This window comes from Opisthocomus hoazin, chromosome Z, assembly GCF_030867145.1.
Source record: "Opisthocomus hoazin isolate bOpiHoa1 chromosome Z, bOpiHoa1.hap1, whole genome shotgun sequence".
Classification (NCBI taxonomy): domain Eukaryota; kingdom Metazoa; phylum Chordata; class Aves; order Opisthocomiformes; family Opisthocomidae; genus Opisthocomus; species Opisthocomus hoazin.
In genome coordinates this window covers 10,052,890-10,071,509 of record NC_134454.1, presented here as the reverse complement: position 1 = coordinate 10,071,509, position 18,620 = coordinate 10,052,890, and the positions used below count along the sequence as shown (strand labels likewise).

The following is an 18,620-nucleotide window of genomic DNA, read 5'->3' as shown; positions in this document are numbered from 1 at the left end:
AATATTACAGTGAATTTGAGCAACCACAAACAAGCTATTTGCTGCACTGCTTAACACAGTTTCTTAAGGAAAAAAGGTGTCTGCAGTCACTGTATGTCTGCCCATCAGCTTTCTCCATCTCACCTTCCCAACAGCTTCTGAATTTGTTAACTGGTTTCAAAGTTAACGATAACATTTCCATAGCTTCTGTGTGTTTTCGCATTCAGTGTCACAGAATCATAGAATGGTTTGTGTTGGAAGGGACCTTCAAAGATCACCTAACCCAATCCCCCTGCCATGGGCAGGGACACCTTCCATCAGCACAGCTTGGCTCAAAGCCCTGACCAACCTGGCCTTGAACACTTCAAACGATGGGGCACCCACCACTTCTCTGGTTATCCATCCCACCTGGTTCGCTGTAACTCACATGCCCTGCCTCTTGCTAGGACTAGTGGAAAGCTAAAGGTATACTGGAGGGAGAGACCAGCTGAAAGTATGGTGACGAACAGGGTCATAGGGACAGAGACCAAGTCTCTTGAAATGCATGTGTTCTTTAAGTATGTGATCTACATGAAAAGCACAGCGTATGTATTTCACACTTTGCATGGTTTTCAAATATAACCCATACCCTCACTGCGAAAAGTGTGGATTGTCTTCTAAACACAAAACTGTGTGTCTAGAAATAAAGTATGTTAGAAACAACCTGTAAAAAATTGCATGCTTCTTGCAGAGTCATCTCTGACTCCACTTGATGGAGATGGCGAGTTTTGCTCCCCAGCCTGTGGAGATGACAATAGCCCACCCATGTTTCAGAGATTCCCTGGGATCTACAGGAAGCGGGGGCCATCCACCCTCTTTGATGCCTCTTCTGTGTCACCCTGAGCATCCTTGTGGTCTCTGTTGGGCACCGAGCAGGAGGCTGGAGTCAGGATCTTCCAAAACGAAGATGACTGCCCCTGCCTGTGCTCCTTTTTCCAACTAACGCTCTCCCAGTTTGTGTGCCCTCCCGGAGTCAGTGGCTGTATCAGGGGAGAGCATGGTGTGGGAGCAGATGGAAGAAGATCCAGGGACAACGATCGGGGTACCCGAAGGCAAACAAACCCTGCTTTCACACGCGTTGGCGAAGTCTGCGTACAGGACAGGCCTGAGTAAAGCCGTCAGCACTGGGCCTGAAGCAGATGAGGCTGCGCAGCTGCAAAGCCAGAGCACTGACCTTCATTCAAATCCCCAGCTGCGAAGTCCCGAGGGATGCGACGTCTTCCTAATAAACCTTTGGGCGAGGAGCAGGAATAGGAGCGTGATCGAAGCCCAGACACTGTGCTTTCCTACAAGAAATTGCAGCAAATTAAAACTCGTGTTACTTTGAAATGCATCAGCAACAGAAACAAAACAAATCAGTGACAGAATTCATGAAAGCAAGACAGCTGACCATACGCATGCACATACATTTACGTTGAAGTACAATTTTTAATTACTTCATCTGAATTCTTAGGAAGTCTGTCATACTTCCATCATGATAAATTTTTGTATATTACAGGAAATCATTTGTGGGTGCAAGTTAGACTGAGAGACTAAGAGCAAGCTTACATTCTTTTCCAGTTTAGTGGCAAGCACCATCAAAACAGTGTTGTTAGCCATTATATCTGATGACCAAGCTATCTTCTTTTACCAAGGGAGCCACTGATCTTAGTATTTTAAAATCTCAAGTACATTTCCTGTAGACTAACGCCTTGGCTTGGCAACTATTGATGTCAGAGCCTCCAAAGAAAGGAGTTAGCCTCTTTCTCCTTTCTCTCTGCATTTTTTTTTCTGTTGTGCATGAAAAGATTTTCCAATCCCCATACATGTCAATGATAAGGCTTGGAAGGCAACCCCTTGATTTTTGATACATCATTTACATTTCAGCAGAGCCTACTGCTAAACTGCTTACCTTACAGTTTCTAAAAGCAGCCCTAACAGAACTCAGTGTTCGTGCTGGACTAATCATTTGCTGAAGGTCAGGTGAAGCTCTACAGTGGCAAGAAGTCTGCCTAATAAAAACATAAAGAATTCCTACAAAAACTAAAAAGAAGCAACTCTATGTACCTGTCTGAAGATCTCAGAAATGCCACCATGGTCTAATGAAAATGAATGTAACCAGGATACTTCACCATAATGAAGCAGAGAGACTTGAACTGATCAATGCACAAAACCCAACTGAATTTCCCCAAGTCTAGCAATTGTTTTAAAACAGGCAGGAAGCTGGTTTTACACTTTACAAAGCTGTTACCCTTTCACATAACTACAGCTGGTTAAACATTTCCTCAGTAAATGTATTTTGGTTAGAAAATGCTGATTCACTGAACCTGAGATACTTCCTTTCAAACACTTCTGACAAACGATGCTTTTTTCAAAGCTGAAGTGAATCTGTGATGGACCCTTCCCTTGGCTGCTGCCAAGCCCAGCCACAACCGGGGAGCTCCAGCTCCACCACCCTGTGCGTGCTGCTCTCCGAAGGGACTAGCACCGCCATCTGGAAACTCATTTTTCCCCTTCAGGTTCAGATGTTTCTCACATGCTTCCAGTCATTTGCTTAATAGGAAAACAATGCAAACCAAGACAGTTTCACATACCTTGGGTTGCAGACTGGCAGGTAAGTCTAATCCATCTCTGCTACAAGCCATAGCGTCTGAAGAGCCGAGGGGAGGGTACTGAACATGGGATCTGTCCGAAACTCCTCCACTTCCGCCATCTACTTCAAGGTCATCAAGACTTGAACTGAAGCAGACAACCAAGTCTTTAATTCCCATGAATTCTAGTGACAATCCTTCTCAACCTTAATGTAACAAGCAAAGATATTGCTGTATACTCTGATCAATGACAACCTAAACCACCATGACTATGCCAGGTTAAGTCACACTCTGAGTCCCCTCTCAGGTTTCCAGTCACCTGGGAAAGGTACTCAGTCACTTTGTACAGTACTCGTCTGAGCCAACCTTGTGGCTCTTCAGTACAGATGTTTGCACCACCTACGACCACGCAGACTCCCACCACAGTCAGCCACCTTTGGAGGATGATGTTCAGATCCATGTTCAGCATCTCCCTTAAAACGAGAGGTTTTGTTCCACACATGTACCTGCCTCTCTAGACAGATGATAAGGAGAACTGAGACAACTAGCTCAGATTTCATTATTAAGATAAGTGGGTATATACACATATGTTGTGTGTGTGTGTATTTGAAAGATATGATGTGGCTATTCACAGACATCTTTTTTTCTACGTCTCTGACTTGATGGAGGATGGAAGAGAAAACTAACAAGAGAGATGAAAGAGGGTTTGAGACAGTTTATGAGACTAAATCTAGAAGATACAAATTTAAAAACGTATAGGACTGTAAACAGACTGAAAAATCTCTGGCTAAATCAATCCTTCCAACACTGAGAGACTATTTGATTGGCAAGGGTTCCTGAGCAGGAAAGTGCAGTAAGGCTTCTCAGCAGTACCAGGGTTTCCCAGGATGGCTCCTGTTGGCTGCAAGAGCAAGTTCCTGGTCTCTCATCAGAGTGACTGGAAGGAACGGTTGACTGCTTGCAGTAACATTTCAGCCTTACAACATAAAACTTTAAATTATGTGTGGTATTTCTAAATAGCCAGAGTTCCTACCAGGAATAACAGCACAACAACTCCTTCACACACCACTACAATTCACTTTGTGGAAGGTCAAATCTATCGATACCGTCCAAAACTACTTCCTTATTACACTTCTGGAGACCATCTTTTGCAACGTTTCCTAGTAGTAGCCCAAGTGACGTCTCGGAAACAAGTTATTTAACTGCATGATCAGTTACTGTCATTTTTTAAAATTGGAAAAGCAATACATGCCTATGTCATTCAAGCATACATATCTTACTGGGGGGTAACTTACCCAGGGAATTTTTCTGACACAAAATGCTGGTTTAAAGATCTGCTAAGTAACTTGCCACATCACTTCAGATACTTCACAGAAGGTGCTGCTGAATTACATTCTGATAGTCTTATTTTATGTGTAACATTTAGATCACTTACTTGACATATTGAGGCTAATCACTTCTCTCTGAAAATTCATGTAAGCTCTTAAAGCTTATCTCTATGTACCTGACCTAGGTCTTTAAAAGGTGGGAATATCTAAAGATGTATAGGAGAAAAACGTTTACAACAGAGAGGCAGAAGAAGATTATTCATAGTAATCTACATGATATCCCTGCAGCTAGCAAAAAACAAAGGGCTGGGAAAGAACAGCTCTTCGTCTGACATTTGTTGTCTTATCTCCTTTAAAAGATTCCTGTTAGTGGGACTTTATAGTTGCATAAGAGACTCAAAATCAAAGTGAAGAAACTGTTATTGCCTGCTTTAACCAACAACAGACAGACAGTATTGCTTCCTTACTGCTTTTACATAGATCTGAGGCCCTACCTCCAACTAGTCCAAACATTCTTGAAAGGTGGGAGACAGATTCAAATTTCCTCCTGTAGAAGAATTTCATGTCTCCTCTATCCAGAGAAGCAATAAAGCCTTTTAATAAGGAAACTTACTAATTGTTAAAAACTAAAATTACAGTTTCATCTTTAAAGCTCTCTGCATTCCTGAAGCCAACCAGTTCCCAGCATAACCTCAAGCCCTCTGGAGGAAGGTCTTCAGAAAACTGGCTCCGCTGGCAGCAAACCTTGTGTACCAGCAAAAGAGCAGAACACAGTCTGAACCCATCAGAAACACTAGCTCTACTCTGCACTGTGTCTTTTGAGGTAGAAAAATGTATGCAGTCAGGAATAAGTAGGTTCTTCTTCAGGCCAGTGCAAAGAATGCAAAGATTCCCAGGGAGTTCAACAGATTTTGGACTATTTTCTTCATGGAAAATGTAACTGAGGAAAACTAGGGTGAAATTCTGGTTTCTGACAAAAATGCCACATTGGAAACTCTTACAGGGAACAGCTGATCTTTTTTTTTTTAAGCATACATACAAGAAAAAAAATGTATAAAACTATAAATTTGCATTAAAAATTAATTTACTTAGAGGGCACATTTTATTTGCTAAAAAATAAACTATTTTCATAAAATAACTATTTTATGAAAACAGATCATTAAGACAATTTAAGCATCAGTGATTGAAAACAGTGACTTTACCTCAGTAATAATATTTATTACTCCAGATTCTGCTCCATTTTTGAAACAAAAGATTATCATAAATAATCCTTATTCTGGCCATATCATGAAGTCAAGTCCATACCTTCTTTTTTTCATGTCAGCAAAAAGTTGCCCCCGATCCTTATTAAACCCATGGGTCTTGAATGGAAGGTATGAATCTTTTCCATACAGATCAGCAGGTGAAACAGTATGTCTTAAATCTGCATTTTCTCCATTTTTCACTGGCCCTTGATTTCCTTCATTTGGAACATATATATACTGATCACTCTCCTCAAGGGAGGGAGAGGAAGAGCTCTTAGCCATCGCGATTGAGTTGGTGGGATTCAGACACGTTTCACTGCTGACACCATCTCCATGAAGGTAGCTAGTCTTCAAACCTCCAGCCTGCAGAGAAAAAATGAATGCGGGGAAGAGGCAGTAACAAGACGTATTGTCAGGGAACAAGGACCAGATTAGTTTGCCATTTTATTTATGGTTATATGTTCTGCCTTTTTTTCCCCCCTACTACTTTCCACAGCACATGAACTGAGGGCAAGTTATGTGACTAAAAGATTCTAGACCTTGCACGACTTTTTTCCATAATTAGAGTAGCAATGAACTGGTATTTGCAAGTCTAATGGACTTCTCACTCATATTTATATCTTTTGTTAAATGCATCAATCCATGTATTTATAGCTTTTATTAAAAATACATCCTTGAGTCAAGCAAAAAATATGCATAATACATTAGTGCGGGAGACACATGGAGAAGAATTCAAAAATTGTGCAATATAATTTGGAAAAATCAACCTACACATCATACACTTTTAATTTTCCAGCACCAATTTCCATAGCTTTGAGATAAATACACACGATCTGGAACCGAGGTTCCCCAGGGCAGAAAGTGAATGGTACTTTATTTTCTGCCATTAAGCAATTATGGATATGAAACACTCCTCATCTTGCACAAGGACAGGAATGGAGTTTGGAATTATGTTTTCTCAGGTACAGGGATCAGGATTTAGACCCTGGTAACATATAATTCTTTATGCAACTGAGGTTGAATTCTCCTGTCAACTCTGCAGAAGACATTAAAATACAGTTTATTGACAGTCTTTTAGTCAGATGCTACTGTCATCTATTTAGATGCTGAATAATACTGAAAAGTCACACGGCCAGAGAAAACACTCAACCTCCAAAAGGCACCCGTACAAAAGCAACAAGAAAGTCAGGATTGCAAGCGCCTCCAAAGCCCCAGTCTTTCACACTGATGACTTCCTTCTCTCCAGACCCATTTGAGACGTGTTTTCATCCCCATCATAATGAAGTTTCTCTTAGTAAAAGACAGAAAGAACTGCTGGCATTTTTACAGCAGCCTGTATTTGCATTCAAAGATACGGCAACACGCAAGTCTGAAAGTGCTTCTGTTGCGCTGTGCAGATGAAATGCATGAAGATAAAACACTTCTCCCAGGTCTTAAGCAGCTGTTCCTCCCTTCAAAGCTATTCTGCCCAGGCAGCATTTCCCCTTGGCACCAGAGGGACCTCCTGTGGCAGCCACCCCAGCTTCTGGAGGAGCTACTGCAGAGAGCCCAGCGGAGGGCTACAAGGATGGTGAGGGGACTGGAGCATCTCTCCTACAAGGAAAGGCTGAGGGAGCTCGGCATATTTAGCCTGAAGAAGAGAAGGCTGAGAGAGGACCTTAGAAATGCTTATAAATATCTCAAGGGTGGGTGTCAGGAGGATGGGGCCAAGCTCTCTTCAGTGGTGCCCAGTGACAGGACAAGGGGCAATGGGCACAAACTGAAGCAGAGGAAGTTCCGTCTGAACATGAGGAAGAACTTCTTCACTCTGAGGGTGACGGAGCCCTGGAACAGGTTGCCCAGAGGGGTTGTGGGGTCTCCTTCTCTGGAGATATTCAAGCCCCGCCTGGACAAGCTCCTGTGCAGCCTGCTGTAGGTGACCCTGCTTTGGCAGTGGGGTTGGACTAGATGACCCATAGAAGTTCCTTCCAACCCCTACCATTCTGTGATTCTGCTGCTTGATGCCTAAGGGAGAATTTGGCCCCAGTCAGCAATTTAACAAAGTTGAGTGTGGCTAAGTATTGAGCAAAGGTTTGTAATCCAAGCTGAAGGACTATCCAGCAATATGCTCAGGTAACACCTGCATCTGTAACAACGCTGCATTTCTGCAGCTCTTGGATACTGTTCAAACCAAGGGTTCGCAGATTGTGCACACAGTCCCCTGTCATTCCTAGGTCATTATTTCATGCATCTCTCAGTAATCTGGGACACCTTGGAACCTGATGAGATGCATCTCAGAGTCCTGATGGAACTGGCTGATGTCATTGCCAAGCTACTCTTCATAAAATTTGAAAAGCCATGGCAGTCAGACAAAGTCCCTGGTGACTGGAAAAAGGGAAATATTGTGTCCATTTTTAAAAAGGGTAGGAAGTAGGACCCTGGCAACTACCGACCTGTCAGCCTCACCTCTGTGCCTAGGAAGATCATGGAACAGATCCTCCTAGAAGCTGTGCTAAGGCCCATGGAGGACAGGGAGGTGATTCGAGACAGCCAGCATGGCTTCACCAAGGGCAAGTCCTGCCTGACCAACCTAGTGGTTTCCTATGACAGCATGACTAGATCAGTGGACAAGGGAAGAGCTATGGATGTCATCTATCTGGACTTCTGTAAAGCCTTCAACACAGTCCCTCACAACATCCTTCTCTCTAAATTCAAGAAATACGGATTTGATGGGTGGACTGTTCGGTGGCTAAGGAACTGGTTGGAATGTCACAGCCAGAGGGTAGTGGTCAATGGCTTGATGTCCAAATGGATGCTGGTGACAAGTGGTGTCCTTCAGGGGTCCGTACTAGTACCAGTGCTGTTTAACATTTTCATCAACGACTTAGGCAGCAAGATCAAGTGCACCCTCAGCAAGTTTGCAGACGACACCAAGCTGAGTGGTGCAGCTGACATACCAGAAGGACGGGATGCCATCCACAGGGACCTGAACAGGCTCAAGAAATGGGCCTGTGTGAACTTCACGTGGTTCAACAAGGCCAAGTGCAAAGTCCTGCATTTGGGTCAGGGCAACCCCCGCTATCAGTACAGGCTGGGGGATGAAGGGATTGAGAGCAACCCTGCCAAGAAGAACTTGAGGGTACTGGTGGATGAAAAGCTTGACGTGAGCCACCAATGTGACCTTGCAGCCCAGAAAGCCAACTGTATCCCGGGCTGCATCAAGAGAAGCATGGCCAGCAGGTCGAGGGAGGTGATTCTGCCCCTCTACTCCGCTCTAGTATGACCCCACCTGGAGTCCTGCGTCCAGATCTGGAGCCTCCCAGCACAAGAAGTACAAGAAGAAGGAGAAGAACCTTAGATGCATTTTGAACATGCTGGTCTCTGACTGAAACTTCCACCTCAGCTGTTACAACAAAATGTATCTGCAGTGAATGCAGTGGCTGAAGTGTTTCAGGGAATGAAAAAAAAAGGGGAGGGAAAAAACAACCACACTTGCAAAATCTCATCCTTCTTCCAACATTACAATCTGATCATTTCTTACTCCTATACTTTACTCCTATCTTGCAGCCTTCACCCCGGGGAGAGCCCAAAGCAGATTACAAATAAATAATTCACTTCAAACGTCACTGAAACATAGGTACATGCCACTAGAATTTGGCAGCTGTTTAACGACACACAACCGCTATACACAAGAGTTGGAAATGGGGAGGGTTTTCAGGTGCAACACAGTGATGTAAAATATAATTTGGTCTGGACACTCTGGCTCATCTCCAGAGCTGGTGACAAATAAATCAGAAAGCTGAATACTAAGTCACGATCTCCAGTATCAGAATGTTCCGTGCCAGCTGCAGGACACCAGTTTTACCTTTTCAGCAATATTTCGTTTTTGTTGAGCCTATTAGCTTAGCTATGAGCTTATAATTAACTTCTGGAATTAGCCAGCATCAGCACATTTGTCTCTTTTGTGAATGTACACGGAATTCAGAAAATCTGAAGTGCACATGAGCCAGTCACATCGTGTTAATGTTTCTTAGAAAGAGGCAAATACCATTTAGCTCACAAACACACAGAAAAGACAGTAAGAGCTGCCATAGAGTTTTCCCTATCAGTGAGGGACAATAACTCCTATCATCTGTTAAAAGGAACCTCACAACTAGGTTACAAAACACAGCTGAGCAGCGTACGGTATTACTGTTTTATTTTAGAGGTTTACTAATTGGCCACACACCACTGCTGACAGACTCAGAAAATCCTACTCTCACACAAATAAGTCACTTTAACAGAAGACAATGAAAAATTTGCCAAAAGTTCAAACATAAGCTTACTTGGTCTACTACCATGCAGTTTGCATACACTTCATCACTTCCACTCAGCATGGCAGAAGGTCTGGTTGCAGCAAAGAAAGCAGGTGGAGCCTTGAGCTTCCTGAGAACATCAAGCGTAGAGTGTCTCTGCTCTGGAAAAAAGAAATTGTGGAAAATACACCATTAAATCTCAAACCATTTTCTTCTCATATATATATACTCATATGAAAATGGCAAAGTTAAACATTAAGCACCAAATCTTAGGATTACAATTGACTAATATTTGTGTGGCCACTCAAAAATTTGCCTATTTTGTAACTGCCTAATGTTCCAAGAAGCCTATCGTTGACAACACTCTAAACGACAGAATCATTCATATAACTGAAAGGTAGGTGTTCCTGCATCTTGGTTAGCAAAACCCTCTATTTTCACCCCAAGCTAGAACTTTGTAGAGATCTGTGGTTGCAGAATTACGTAGGAGAAGATTCATGGGCTGCGATGAAATATGCATGATTCTGGACTATACATTAAACACCTAACATCTGCCGTATTTTATGCACAGAATACTGTTCAACTGCAGTCAAATAACGATTTTCCTAAAGCCATTCTACCTACTGGGAGCAACATAAACACTAATCTTAAACCAGTAAAGCAGATTACTGCTCTTAAAACAAAAAAGCAGAAACAAAATTCTAAGAGGGATATAAATAAAAAAGCACTGATAGTGCCCTTACAAGGTGACAGCAATCATTCAAGATTTAACCCATGAACAAGATGTTTGGGACGAAGACTGCATCTGACTTGCTTTTGGTACTGAAGTGAGAAATTATCAGTTTCACCAGAATTCATTAACAGAAGTTCAGAGTTTAGTTTTCAATAGCGTATTCATGACTGCAAACATTATGAAAAAGCTGCATGAGCTGACTGTATTTCATGGCTTTGCGCAGCAGAAAACCTAACCAAGTCTGTCCTGCAGGACCACTTCTCTTAAAGCTGCTTGTAAGTATGAAGAGCATGCACTAATCCAGCATTTAAGATGGTAATCAAGGCCTCATATTGTCTTCTGGTGGTAAAATGAGCAAAATTTGACAAAGTGGAAACCAGTCTTGTTCTAGACTGTGTGAAAACAGGCTAAAAACAAATCACAGTTATAATATAATTTTCCTTATTTCAAGATGCTGTAAGACAAGCATTTCTACCGGAAGTGAACTGAGATAGGCTAGCATAAGAACAATGTGATGCAGAAAAGTATCATACCCAGAAAAATATCCAAAATGAAAACTCTTAATAAATTTAATCCAGTTTGCCTATTATTGCAAATCATGCAAAAAATCCTTCTCAGTCTGCATCAGAAATATATCTTCTGCAAAGCTGGAAAGGAAAACGTACCACTAAAGACTTTCCCCAGGCAATATTCCTAAAGCAATGTAACTGCTTTTGGAAGGTCACAGAATCATATAGCATGGTTTGGGTTGGAAGGGAACTTTGAAGATCATCTAATCCAAGCCCCCTGCCATGAGCAAGGACATCTTTCACTAGATGAGGTTGCTCAAAGCCCCATCCAAATTGCCTATGGCCATCACATTGCAAAAAAAGTTATAACGAAGAAATGGCACTGGATTAGAAACCACGCTTGTCCAGGTCTTGTTCCCTTGAAAAAAGAAGTCCCAGACCACTGCCAAATCTGCAGTGCTACACCACAGCTTTTATTTAATTTTAAGATGCTACCTCATAAAGCCCAAGAACAGTAAGCTCTATACTTTACTGGAAATTCCCATGTAGTAATGGCACATTATGAATTATTTGGTTTCTAGTCCTGGCAGGCCTTGCAGGATCTCATACTATTAAAACATCCTTACGCTTCTCCTTTTGCTTCTCCCTTCTGCAAGAATTTTAACATGATTTTACTGACTCCCATCTTGAAAATTGCTAAAGCTACAAACCATTTCCTTATGTCTGCCAAGATCCCAAAGCCTTTGTTTATAAATAGTATAAAAGCATTTTTTTCTACAGCAGTTCATCAGACTTCTGCAGCTTAAATCATATGGAAATGTGATGTGGCAATACGGGCAGTACTTTCTTGTGGCAAGTAAAGCTTTCCAAGGGCTGGTCTTAAACCGACAACCAGGAAGGAAAAAATGTCATGCTCTCCATTACTTCTTGTATGCTTATTACCTTCCCCAGCACACACTTCCTCTCGTCTATAAACTCAATCGGTACAACTGGCAAGGGTGGTGTTTGGCTCCAGTGCTAGGCTGCAAAGGTTCAATACACACCCCTGATAAACAGCACCGGTGTTAGGGATTCCTGAATCATAGTGTAAACCCCAGCCTATGGAGACAGATTCTTGACTTCAGCAACAGTCCCCACTGCTGGGGTCTCTACAGTCAGTTAATGGACAGCGCTATGAGTTACACATCCCAAGCTAGAAACAACAAGATCTCCCTATTACTTCACATTTTTATTTATATAGCAACTTCTAATACCACATTTTACATTATTTTAAAATTCTCTAAGAGACTAACAACCTAAGTAACAAATTCTGAAGAAAGCTGCTACAAGTACAACAAGGTGTATCAGAGTACGTTATCTGCAGTACTTTCCATCACTAAACTTTTACTGATGATCACTGCTGTATGTTTCTCTGGCAATGCTCCAATCAGTCTGTTGCTAAAGGTGAGATGTCTAAATAAATATTCATTCAGGTTTTAAATGAACAGACAAAAGGCAGCAGGTTATTCAAGACCCGCCTGGACGCGGTCCTGTGCAGCCTGCTGTAGGTGACCCTGCTTCAGCAGGGGGGTTGGACTAGATGACCCACAGAGGTCCCTTCCAACCCCGAATATTCTGTGTGATTCTGTGTGTTATTTTGGGCTTCATGTTGCAATATGACCCCACTGTACCTCCTCACCCCCACTCCGCCCCCCCATTCCAAACATGCGTGAAGGCACGACTACATCAAACAAGAGAAGTATTTAAAGACTTTGCCAAATGTAGGGGAGAGCATTATTATTTACACATTGACTGTGCTAGTAACTTATTTCCACTGGACAGGCCTGCATAGTTTAAAAAGTGACAAAACCATCACAAACGTCCACATCACACACTGCATTCCTACAGCTCCACTGGTTGCCCCCAGCCTGCCTCTCTGGCTACAAGTCATCCCGGTCTCACGGGGACCATCAGCAGACCTTCCTCCAGGTTAACACAGCAGCAGGTAACAGCTCGCTGCACTGGGTACCAGTAGCAATATGCAGCAAGGCTGTCCTTGCCTGAAAGATGAGAAGTATCCACAAAATCCATCACTTCTTGTGAGATTGAAGGTGTCCCAAAGTGTTTTAACCCTGAAAGGTGTTGGTAATGGACTTCAAGATGCTTACTGAAGTAAAAATGACCCGAATACGACACAGCAGAATTGGCTCTGGTACTGAAACAACCCAGCAAGCACAGCTCACCAAGCTGATTGTCCTGCCAGAGCTGAACACTCTCTGGCTGTATACTGTGCCATGACCACAGAAAAAGAATAAAATAAAGGCATGTCTTCTTTAGAAGAGCCTATGGCTCTCTGCCATCTGTCTGGTAAACAGTTCAGAAAGATGTATGCGTTATTTAGATGTAGGTGAACAAAAGCCACAGTGCTGGGAAGGATAATCTCCAAACATGGATAAAATAAAAGACCGTGACCAATGAATAACTAGGCACAAGTTCTCTATATCTTCTGTCATGTTGTCATCAAAGTTATACAGCAGAGGCTGCGCATTTTACCAGGCACAAAAGCTTATAAAATACTTTAAAAATCGTATGATCGTCATAGCAATAATTCAAAACATGCTTTATGTTGGCGTAAGGAAATGTATAGCCTTGAATGACCTGACTCTTTTTCCACAAAAATCAAAACATAAATCGTGCTGTGAGAGAGAACACAGCAACAGAGCAGTGAAATACATCGATGTGACCAAGCTGAGAGCCAGGAAAGAGATTACAAATTCCCTTCTCTAGGTACAACAAATAGTTTTCAGACAGCTCATCACATTTACCCCCAGCAATCTGAGCAGAGGTTAATGTATAACTGGAAGTAACAGAGCTATGAAACCAGTGAAAAATGCAGACAGTTAAGCACATGGGTCACACAGGACTGCAGAAATACTCCTCTAAACCCAGAAGTGGTCACCTGAATTTGGACAAAGAAGTCCACATGTTCCTGGCAAGCAGCCGACCAAAGTGGCATGCATGTCTGCAGATGTGAACCATACAACCAGTTTCAATGGGAGATCTGCATCCCTAATTCAGGCATCTTTGTGCTTCTTTCAGACAGTGCAACTACTCACGACAGCAAAATCAAGCAAGTACATAAGAACAGCATTACACAGAGGGTAAACTGAGGCAGGCTTTGAAGTGCTGTTCTCAGAAAGACAAACATTTAACTGTCCTGAATCTATGGAGTAGAAATGAAAGTGCTGTGTTTCCCACATACTGTGTGGAAAGGATCAGGCATCTGGATGCTAGAAATCATACCATCATGTTCAAGATGCGGTCCTAAAATAGCCTTAAGAAACACTAAGGATTAAGCCATTTGTCAATCCTTGCCTTTGATCTTTGTCATCTAAACATGGGATGTGAGAAAGCGTCGTTTTCCAACATGGGATTCACAGCCCTGACCTCCCTGAAGCAGGCACCTTACCTAGTATACTAATGAATATATAAACAGAAGTGTCTCGTTTTACAGAACAGCACAACAGATAAAGTGCTTCCCCAAGATATGGGATGCTCGGTTTTAATTCCCACCTCTGACTGAGTGGGCTCAGCACGTAACTCTCACCTCTCAGCACAGTGGTACAGACTCTTCAGAGACACATATTCTCAGCACCCCTGAAGGTTGTTCAAGCCTCCAAAAAGGCTCAGAGAGTCACTGCCTCTGAACATATAGGACTATGCAGCACGAGGCGAGGGAAGAAGAGTCCTGCCTTATGGCCATTTCATATTAAATAACAAAATAAATACCATTAGGGGTCTTGCAGCAAGGAACAAAACTTAGACCCCTCCCCAGCTCAATCACTAAGACACAGTCATGCTCACATTCTCTGTTGAGCCTAATTAACCTTTAATTAGGCCACGCAGCCTCAGCAGGAGGGAGGGGGTCAGCAACATGTGGCCCCAGAGCTGCGCAGCCTGTGCTTGGCTCCTGCCAGCCCCGAGAAGCTCAGGGGAAGGGCAGCAGCTCCACCGCCCAGTCTGAGAGGTCTCCAAGCAGGAACAAAAGCTGAGTTTGGGGAACACAGGGAATTTAGAATCTGGGAAGTCTGATGCATATGGTGCAAAACAGGGTGTGAGACTTTCTGCTTTGGACTCTCCCACTGGAGGTCTGCACAGCTCCCCTACCTCCCAGGGGGACCAAACCCGGACCAAGGAACCAACAGCCTTTTGGTTCTGAGGTGAAGGGAGGACGCTGACGTTGCGTTGCCCAGGTCAGATGGAGCACCCAGTGCAGGTACAATGCCTTCACGGCTTTCGGGGTGGGGAGGAAGAATCCTGCACTTCTTCCCACTGCGCACTACAAGTCTCTTGTTCACTGAGACCTGAACTCCTGCATGAGGCAAATGCAGCTGCAAGATTCATGTCCCACACCTGCGGGCCAGGATCAACTGGCCATGCTGGGATACGACCAGAAAAATACCACAGATCACAAGTGTCAATCATAAGCCTGCTATCCCCTTGCAGGGGCACTTCTCCCACCCCTTGGGCAGCCAGGATTTCAGTTTCCCAAGGACAAATGAACCCTTGGACCCTACCAACCACCAAAACATCTACATTGCACCCAAGAGCACCTTCTTGCTCCAACAACCCCAAGTGTATGGTCAGCTGTGCATAGAAGCCACATGCATTCGTATACTAATAACAGGGATGGGAAACAAGATGCAATACTGTAACATGCAAACACCAAATCTGCATACAGTGCTTTACAACAGGTGAAGCATTTAAAAAAAACAAAAAAAGCTGTCTAAAAGTAAAATAAATAACAACAAAAAGTGCCATGGAGGATGGGTGTGCAGCTACAGCATTTACAGATAAAACGAGTCCTCAGTAGAGATGGAGAGAACACACACCATGCAACTTGCAACCCATGTCAACTTCTTCACAAATTGCATTCGCATCCATACACATTGCAGAAACTCCTGTGAGCTTGGGAAATATTGGACTTCCCCATGAATAAAACAAAACAGTTCAGAAAATGTTCTGCACATTAAAATGTGCATTCTGTACACATTTTTCAGTCTAAAACTAGGCCAAAGTCTCAGACTGTGTAAACCTAATTCTCCTGGCTCATTGACTTTAATGACACTGATGGATCTTACTTCTCTTATTTGGTTTTTGCCCCCTTTCTGAAGCACAAAAAAGCAATTTTATGGAAGGAAGCACAAATTACATTTTTTTGCCATTCTTTCTCTTCATTTCTTCGCTTTTAAATGTTGTAAAAATCTACCTCTTCTCACTAAAGCTTTTAATGATAATTCTTCCTAACATAAACTTGCTGGTCAGTGCTTCACAACCTCCTTAAAACCCCCTTTATCATACTGACAACATTTATAATGCTTACCTCCCAAGACTTCTCCACAAAGGAGGACAAATGTCTAACTGTGCAAAGACAGTAAGTGACCCTGCCACCAAAGAGAGTAACTGACCCTTTCACTTTCTTTTACAAAAAGTAAAAGATTTCCCTCCTCATACTGGTAAGATTTTTGTACACAATTAAAAAAAAGAAAAAACATCTTGTTAGCTGTTGAGGCATATTTGAATTACCAGATTCTCCCTAAATGAAAACAACTGTAAACAGCAGAGTTTTCTGCAGCCGCTGCTGTGCCGTGCAGCTCCCAGGGTGTCAGAGCTGCTCAGTGAGAGCTACACATGCAACCAGAAGAAAAAAAAACCCCTAAGAGAGTAAAGTAACAAAAACAATTTTAAAGAACAGTACTTTATCTGGAGAAAACACTTTCTTCTTACTTAACAGAACTCCAACACTGTTATCTACAAAAGCGTAACTAACAGTGAGGTAGACTTATGATAGAAAGAAAATCTACCTCATGCGAGCTGTTCATAGCCACCTGCACACAACCAGACAATGAAAAGGAGGCAGAGCTATTAAGCAAGAGTCATTTAAAAGAAGACAGCTTTTTCTACCTGGTCTGGATGCCCTTCTTCGAATCCTCATTTTAGGTAAGGAAGGCCAAGAGTAATTAAAAGGTGAATCAGAGTCTGAGTCCATTTTTGTGCTAAATAAAGAGCAAGCAGATTCCCAAAGTTGCACTTTGTTGTTCTCAATAGGAAGTCAAGTCTGAGAGTGATGTAAAATAAAGGAATGGACAAAGAAGGATCAAATTGCCCACTAAACACAGGGGAGGGAGAAGCTTTAAATGTTTGCTCTCTTCAGGCGTCCAGGCATGTAGACAGATCAGGCTGCAAATATTAAGGCAGAAGCAAGGAGGTTAAAGTATGAGAGCTTCGACTGGAGCTGTTGCATCGTGGTCCAGAGCTATTTGAAAGGTCACTGTGTGCCAATGAATCATTAACCCACCTTTCCATTTTGATGCAAATGAAAACAATAGGAGCCGAGTAAGGAATGAGAAAATACGTCTCAAAAGTAAACAAACTATTGCAAGCTTTTTCAAAGCTTTGTTTCCATGTTAAAAGTCGTCTTTACAAGGACTCTCAAATTAAGGACAGGCAAAATGCTGGAATTAAAGAAGCCAAATATTAACAGTAACCTAAGACCACTAATCAATCTGTTGGACCCTATATTACTGCAGAGCAATAACCCTCCTTTCAGCGTTTACAACTTTGGCAGACCTTGCGATGCTGCAGCTGGAAAAGCAGAGATAACCCACTCAAAATTTGCCGCTCCCATCTTTCTAGCTCAAATGAGCTTAAAGCTTAAGTGTAATAAAGAAAGATTACACTGTCATTAGAGGAACTCTCTTTCCAATAATATTTAGTCTGAATAGTATTTTCTCCTTCACACAGTCACCAAGTTAGACAGTGAATCATAAGGATTTTGTAGAGCTGGCACCTTTACAGCTCTGGTCTAACCTCACAGCAATGCACAATACAGCTAGTGACTAATTTACAACAAATCCTCCATTCTTATACAGTCTCCCTGAACAACTCGTAGGCAATTAGTATTCAGTAGGAACTCATTATCCCTTCCCCCAACATCTTTACACTACACAAACTACATTTTTTTTAGACAGGCTCAAATGTGGCTATACAAGAGCTAATACAAAAACAACATGTCCACTGTTTCTTAACCAACTCAACCAAACATTTCTTTTAGTTACTCCACAATGTATGTGTTTTTGTATTCCACATAAAAGAGGAGAGGGAAAATGGATCAGCTTAAAGATCAGTTTTTGGAAGATGATGACATTTGAGCTTGTTAACATTCCTTACTTCACTTCAATTATTCTGCAGGCTGCTGAGGTCTGCAGTGCTACTTCTGTATTATGTTTCAAGTGATTCCTCAATCCACATTTAAGTTGGAGATAACAACGTATTTGTTGAAAGAAAATAATGTAATTCAAATGCAAATTTAATTCAAAACCCATTAGAAAAATATCTATCAGGTTTTCAGGGATAAAATAATTATACAAGCACTTCATGAAGTACACAAATTACATAAAACACAGTTGAAACACACCATTGTTCTGCCCTTCCCTTAACTGAAGTTCTGCCAGCTTTGTTAAGCCTGAAAAGAATAATTCGCCCCAGACGCTGGAAACCTTAGACTTTCACTTTAAATATTAGACACTCCCATAGACTTTGTTTGATTTATATATATAATTAACAGCCCCAGGGAATTACAACAGACAATGGATGACTGAAAATACAGAGAGGATATAAATCCATGCTTTAAGCATCCACTTCAAAATATCTCCACTCCCTGGAATGTCAGGTTCAAATTGCACTGATAAATCCCCTGGGCATACAGGAATGCAGGCACTGACGTACACGGTCCCACCTGCACACCAGCCAGGACACTCGCCTGCCTCCAGTCGTGGCCACAGTTTGAGAGGAAAGGATGGAGTATATTTGTTGGACAACTTGTTCACGTAGTAAATGTCTTGCCAGCTGCTCCAACACAAAAGATTTCCCCTCTGCACAGCAACTTCCTCTACCCAAGTGTGC

At 42.3% G+C, this 18,620-nt stretch overlaps 1 protein-coding gene across 6 annotated transcripts in view; it reads right to left on the bottom strand.

The window, feature by feature from the left end:
• ARHGEF28 (Rho guanine nucleotide exchange factor 28) overlaps nucleotides 1-18,620 on the bottom strand; it is a 138,007-nt gene that overhangs the window by 46,192 nt on the left and 73,195 nt on the right. For 5 of the 6 annotated variants that reach the window (XM_075447077.1, XM_075447079.1, XM_075447078.1 and 2 more), the window contains 4 exons: nucleotides 9,465-9,595; nucleotides 5,222-5,523; nucleotides 2,592-2,736; nucleotides 1,193-1,304 (listed from right to left, as the gene is read on the bottom strand). In XM_075447077.1, coding sequence (XP_075303192.1) covers nucleotides 1,193-1,304; nucleotides 2,592-2,736; nucleotides 5,222-5,523; nucleotides 9,465-9,595 — 690 coding nt within the window. Of the gene's footprint in view, nucleotides 1-1,192; nucleotides 1,305-2,591; nucleotides 2,737-5,221; nucleotides 5,524-9,464; nucleotides 9,596-16,619; nucleotides 16,939-18,620 lie in introns of those variants that run through there. The other variant, XM_075447081.1, reaches the window with a different exon arrangement.